The 4,587-nt window shown below is 39.2% G+C and overlaps 2 protein-coding genes across 2 annotated transcripts in view; one reads left to right on the top strand and one right to left on the bottom strand.

The window, feature by feature from the left end:
• Nucleotides 1–1,391, bottom strand: part of Cbr-gadr-3 — a gene marked incomplete at both ends in the record, with an annotated part of 5,016 nt that extends 3,625 nt beyond the window's left edge. The window contains 3 exons of the mRNA XM_045236167.1: nt 873–997; nt 1,046–1,285; nt 1,331–1,391. Coding sequence (XP_045091314.1) covers nt 873–997; nt 1,046–1,285; nt 1,331–1,391 — 426 coding nt within the window. The remainder of the gene's footprint in view (nt 1–872; nt 998–1,045; nt 1,286–1,330) is intronic.
• A 978-nt stretch (nt 1,392–2,369) lies between these two features.
• On the top strand, nt 2,370–3,125 carry CBG24349 (the record flags this gene model as incomplete). Its single annotated transcript, XM_002648180.1, has 2 exons — nt 2,370–2,875; nt 3,116–3,125. 2 exons carry the CDS (start codon nt 2,370–2,372, stop codon nt 3,123–3,125), a joined length of 516 nt encoding a protein of 171 aa, XP_002648226.1.
• Between the last annotated feature and the right edge of the window lie 1,462 nt (nt 3,126–4,587).

Here is a 4,587-nt window from a genome sequence, read left to right on the forward strand (position 1 = left end):
TGGTAGTGTGTTTTCTGAGCCATTTACTATAGTTGCCTAGAAAACTCAAGTTGTAAAAGTTAGGCCACCATGTTGAAATGTCCTATAAAAAACACCAGAAACTCTATTCCCTGTTACTGTACAAGAGAGAACGCGACCGTTCTTCAAAGCGGCTGCTAAAGCGGCGCTCACTCCTCGTTTCATAATCGTTTTAGCGGCAGAAGCCGACAAGCGCTGTGTGGTGTAAAGGTGAGCGCGCTTGTCTGTCAGTCACGCATCGCGGGTTCGATTCTCATCTGTGCGTTTTGGTTTTTTTTTCCTGATTTCATGCGGCGACATCATAGAATGGCCGAGTAACGAGAAAAAGTTGGGAATAATTGCCAAACAGTGAAGAAATCGAGTGTATTCTAAAAAAAAAATAAATGCTCTTCAAGTAGCGCGCATTGGGTCGCAATCGCACGATTTTCCGTCAGAATACATCATCTCGCTCCAAGAAAACTCCGTAGAATTTCGTGTCTGGCCTCCTTTAAATGGCTCGGAAATGACGTGATAGTCACCTGGTGTGATTTTTAGGTTATTTACAATGGTGGCTTAGAAAACTCAACTTGCAAAAGTTAGGACACCATGGCAGATTGTCTAGAAAACCCACCAGGTGAACGCAGAAAACCTCAAACAAATATTTTTCGAAAAATACTACGACACTCCGAAATAACGCACTGCGCTCTGTTTAGTGGTTCGAACGAATTGAATATCAAAAAAATACCTTTCCAAAGAAAAAAATCAGCACAGGTGCCCATGAGAAAATTGAAACAGAAATTTTTAAAGTAACTGTGTTCTAACAAATTATGAATTTTTTTCAAAATCAGCTATTTTTGAAAAATGTCTTGACCTACCCATTGTGACCATGATCGACTTGTGGTTGGAGAAAAGTTCAAGTCCAAATACTTCAAATTCTTTTTCGACTCCTTTCCCACGACTTTCTTGAGGGCCAGTAGGAAATCGGTAGTGGCGAGTTTTACTGAAAAAAAAAACTAGTACAGTAAACGCGCTCCACCGAAAAACACACATTTCTTGTTCTTCAAAAATTCAAATCCATCGAAAGCCAAAGATTCCAAACTTTTCTTCCTAAGCATTTGAACCATCGGCTGGAACATTGATTTTCCTCCCAATTGAATTTTGGTTACTGCCATTTTGGATTCAACCTGTTTTAAAATATTAGAATCACATCCGTATCTCCTGCTGAACAATTCCCAAATCTCATTGCTCATCTTTGGCTCAAGTACACAGTTTGTCTGGTCGTAAAAACCTAAAAAATTGGGGAATCTGATTTTTATTATAATAAGATTCTTACCATCATGAATATAATTTGCTACAGATTCCAGAGCAAGTAGACGGAGACTTGGGACAGACATTTTGAGCGAAAAACACAAAGAAATGGGTGTTTTTATGTGTGATAGGAGGAAAAAGGGCTACGATCGATTTGATGTCTTCTGGCAAGGTAGAAATCAATAGGAGGTCATCTAGGCCTTCAAATTACGGTCCCTCCCTGTTTTTGCCTACTGTGTTCCCCCTTGGTCTGTCCAAGATAGAGATGAATGGACAGTCCATTGTCCGGCCATTTTTAGATGTCAGTTACTCGTGGGGAAATGTTTTGATTGTAGTCCGTAGAATATTTTTTCAGCAAAAAAATTTGAAATTTGAATTTTCCGTCAATATGGCTGGTTTTTTTTGCTGCCCCTCATTAATATACAGAAAATGGAAAATACTGAAAAGAGTTTGATCTACGAAAAAGTGCGGCAAAAACGTAATATTTCAGAATTTCGGCTCATTCGAGCTACTTTCGCGTTCAAGTTTAGTTTTTTGCTGAAAATTAGATTCTAGAGATGCTAGCTATCATTTTTATACGAAGAATTCAAATTTTTGTTCTGAAAATCCCACTAAATTCACATAAATAAATTTGTTATCTACAGTATCCGTTTTCGCTCCGCCCCCTCGTAAATCGACACGAGCGCCGTAACCGAGATTTTCAGGTGTCACTTTTTTTAATTCGACAATACGGATGGTTGTAAACAATTATTTTTTCCAATAATTCGGTTTAGAAAAAATTTGAAACAGTAATAATTTGATTACATATTTAAGGTGGTGAAGAATTGTTTGTTTTCTCTGGGATTAGCTGGTTTTCTCTAAATAGGCCAATTTCTGTTGTTGTTTTGTTGATCGTGTTTAAAGGTACAGACCTTTGCGCGCTCCAGGGATCCCGCCACGAAAGAGGGGAGAGAGGGGGAAGCGCCGCCCATCGGGCCTCCAGTCTACGTGTGTGTTACGTAGTGGTGTGTGAGTCGTTTTCGTAGCGATTTTTGTGTCAAGTTTGTGCGAAATTGGATCAAAAGATGATCGAGGATTCTGGAGAAAGGCCTGCTCAGGATCCAAACAAGTTCGCTGTGGAGAGTTTTGCTACCAAGGTAGCTGAAAGCGTCGAGAGCAAGCTGTTTGGGATTAATCTCCTGTCACGGATGCAAGGATTCCAGGAGGAGAAGGCGCCAACGTTGAAGCAAAAAGGATATCAATATCAGGCGGATTTTAACGTACAAGTCATCAACATGTTAGCGGAAGCTAAAAGGAAAGGAAGTTTTGAGGAAGCGATTGACAAGGCTTCAGCGATGCTCCGGAAACGAAATCAGGAGATTGTGTTGCTAGACAGAAATCCAGCATCTCTCAAACAGGTCGAAAGTATGCGTGCAATTTCGGAATTAGCGGGAACATCGGATTCAAGTGACACGAAGCTTTTGGCATTGACGTCGATTCTCGCCAGAGAAGAACCGAGTGCTTCGAGAAGACCAGGCCCATCGAGGCAGTTGTTTCGATATTCGGACTTCGGGGGACGGCATCTTTCTCTGTTAGCAGCACCACTACATTCTACACACCATATCCATCATAAATAAACCTGTATCATCCATAATTTTTGTTTGTAGTCTTATATTTCAGCGTAGGACTAGAGAAAACAATTTCTCCATGACACGCAGTGGAGAGGAGAATTTTTGAAAAATACGTTATAACTAGCTAAAATCTCAGTGATTGGATTAACTGTATTAAGTTTGATTTATACAGTCTTATCTACAAAACTGTTGATTTTCAGCTGTTTTTAAGTATTTTCAAGAGTCTGGAGCTCTGCTTTCAAGTTTGCGATCACTTTGAAAACTTTGGAGGGAGTAAAACAGACCTAGATTGAAAACTTTGCATTCACAGAATTGTTCGAAGTTTCTTAGTTTTTCAGCTAATAGCTTTTTTCTGAAAGACACTCGTAACTCACGGTTCCAGGACTAAACAAGGGTGTCTATCAGAAATTTGTCTCGGAAATAGCAAAAAATTCTGCAATTTCCAAGTTTTTAATCTAGGGCTGTTTAACATCCTTCAAAGTTCTCAAAGTGATCGGAAACTTGACAGCCGAGCTCCAGACTCTCGAAAATGCTCAAAATTTCCGAAAATCAACTGAAAAATTTGTTTTCGCAGGTTTTATTGACTGGTACTGTAGCTGAATGAATTCAAATGTTTTAAAAAGTCATTTGTCTCAAATTCTAAGTCTTTTTTAGGAAAAAAAACATTTGTCAAGGGATCAAATAACATGAATCAAATAATTAAAAAATCTAAAATATTCAGTAGTTTTATGAAAACAATGAAACAGTATTTTCTTTAATCGTTTCCTTGTATTCAAATTTTGAGAATTCTCCGGTCTGTTTGAAAAATTTTTATCAGAAATTTGCTGTTTCATTCTGATTTTTGAATTTTCAACAACTTCACATACTTCGTTACGAACACAGAGGATTCGCGAACAACCCGTTACGGACGCTCAGCGTTTCGCGCGGTTGAAATAGGAACCGCATACGGACCGCACTTAAACTTTTGACTGATTCGCGAACGAACCCCTTTATTCATCATTCGCAAGGATCTCTTTGTTCATCATTCGCAATCGGATCGGATACAGAGTTCGCGAACGGACAGAATACGGAGGAATACGGAATAACGTGCTTTTTCGGAAAACGGGTCGCGTGTGGTCCGTACGTGGTTCCTATTTCAACAGCGCACCCAAACGCTGAGCGTCCGTAACGGCTCAGTTTACCTGTGTTAGTAGGGTTCCGGTCCGTTTGTCAGTGTGCCCAGATGTTCAAAAATGTGGACACACAGAGCCACAGACAAAATATGCAATTGAACGAGATAAAAATCGAAGATTCCAAATTCGAAGTTTTTTTTGCAAAAAAAATTCGGTTTCAAAACTTTACAGAATTCACTGATCATTAATCGTACTTTCGCTGATCCAATTATCAATATCTCGCAAAAAAAAACAACAGTATTACAGTAATCTAGTGGGTGTATAATTGTGGTACAGAGGCCATGGCTGAAGGTCCCAACACGACAACTACCGTAACCTAAAAATACTATTATTACCAGGCTTTTAAATCTGCAAAATAAGCATATTTTTAGGTTACGGTAGTTGTTAGCTCAAATTTTTTGTATTGTCTATTCAAAATAATCGCGCGGGTGAACGAGTAAAAAAACGTGTAGAGAGTCTCCAAATCTGTAGAGGCACTGCAGAGACGCAGACATTTTTAC

Source organism: Caenorhabditis briggsae (assembly GCF_000004555.2).
Source record: "Caenorhabditis briggsae complete genome, chrIV, whole genome shotgun sequence".
Taxonomy (NCBI): Eukaryota; Metazoa; Nematoda; class Chromadorea; order Rhabditida; family Rhabditidae; genus Caenorhabditis; species Caenorhabditis briggsae.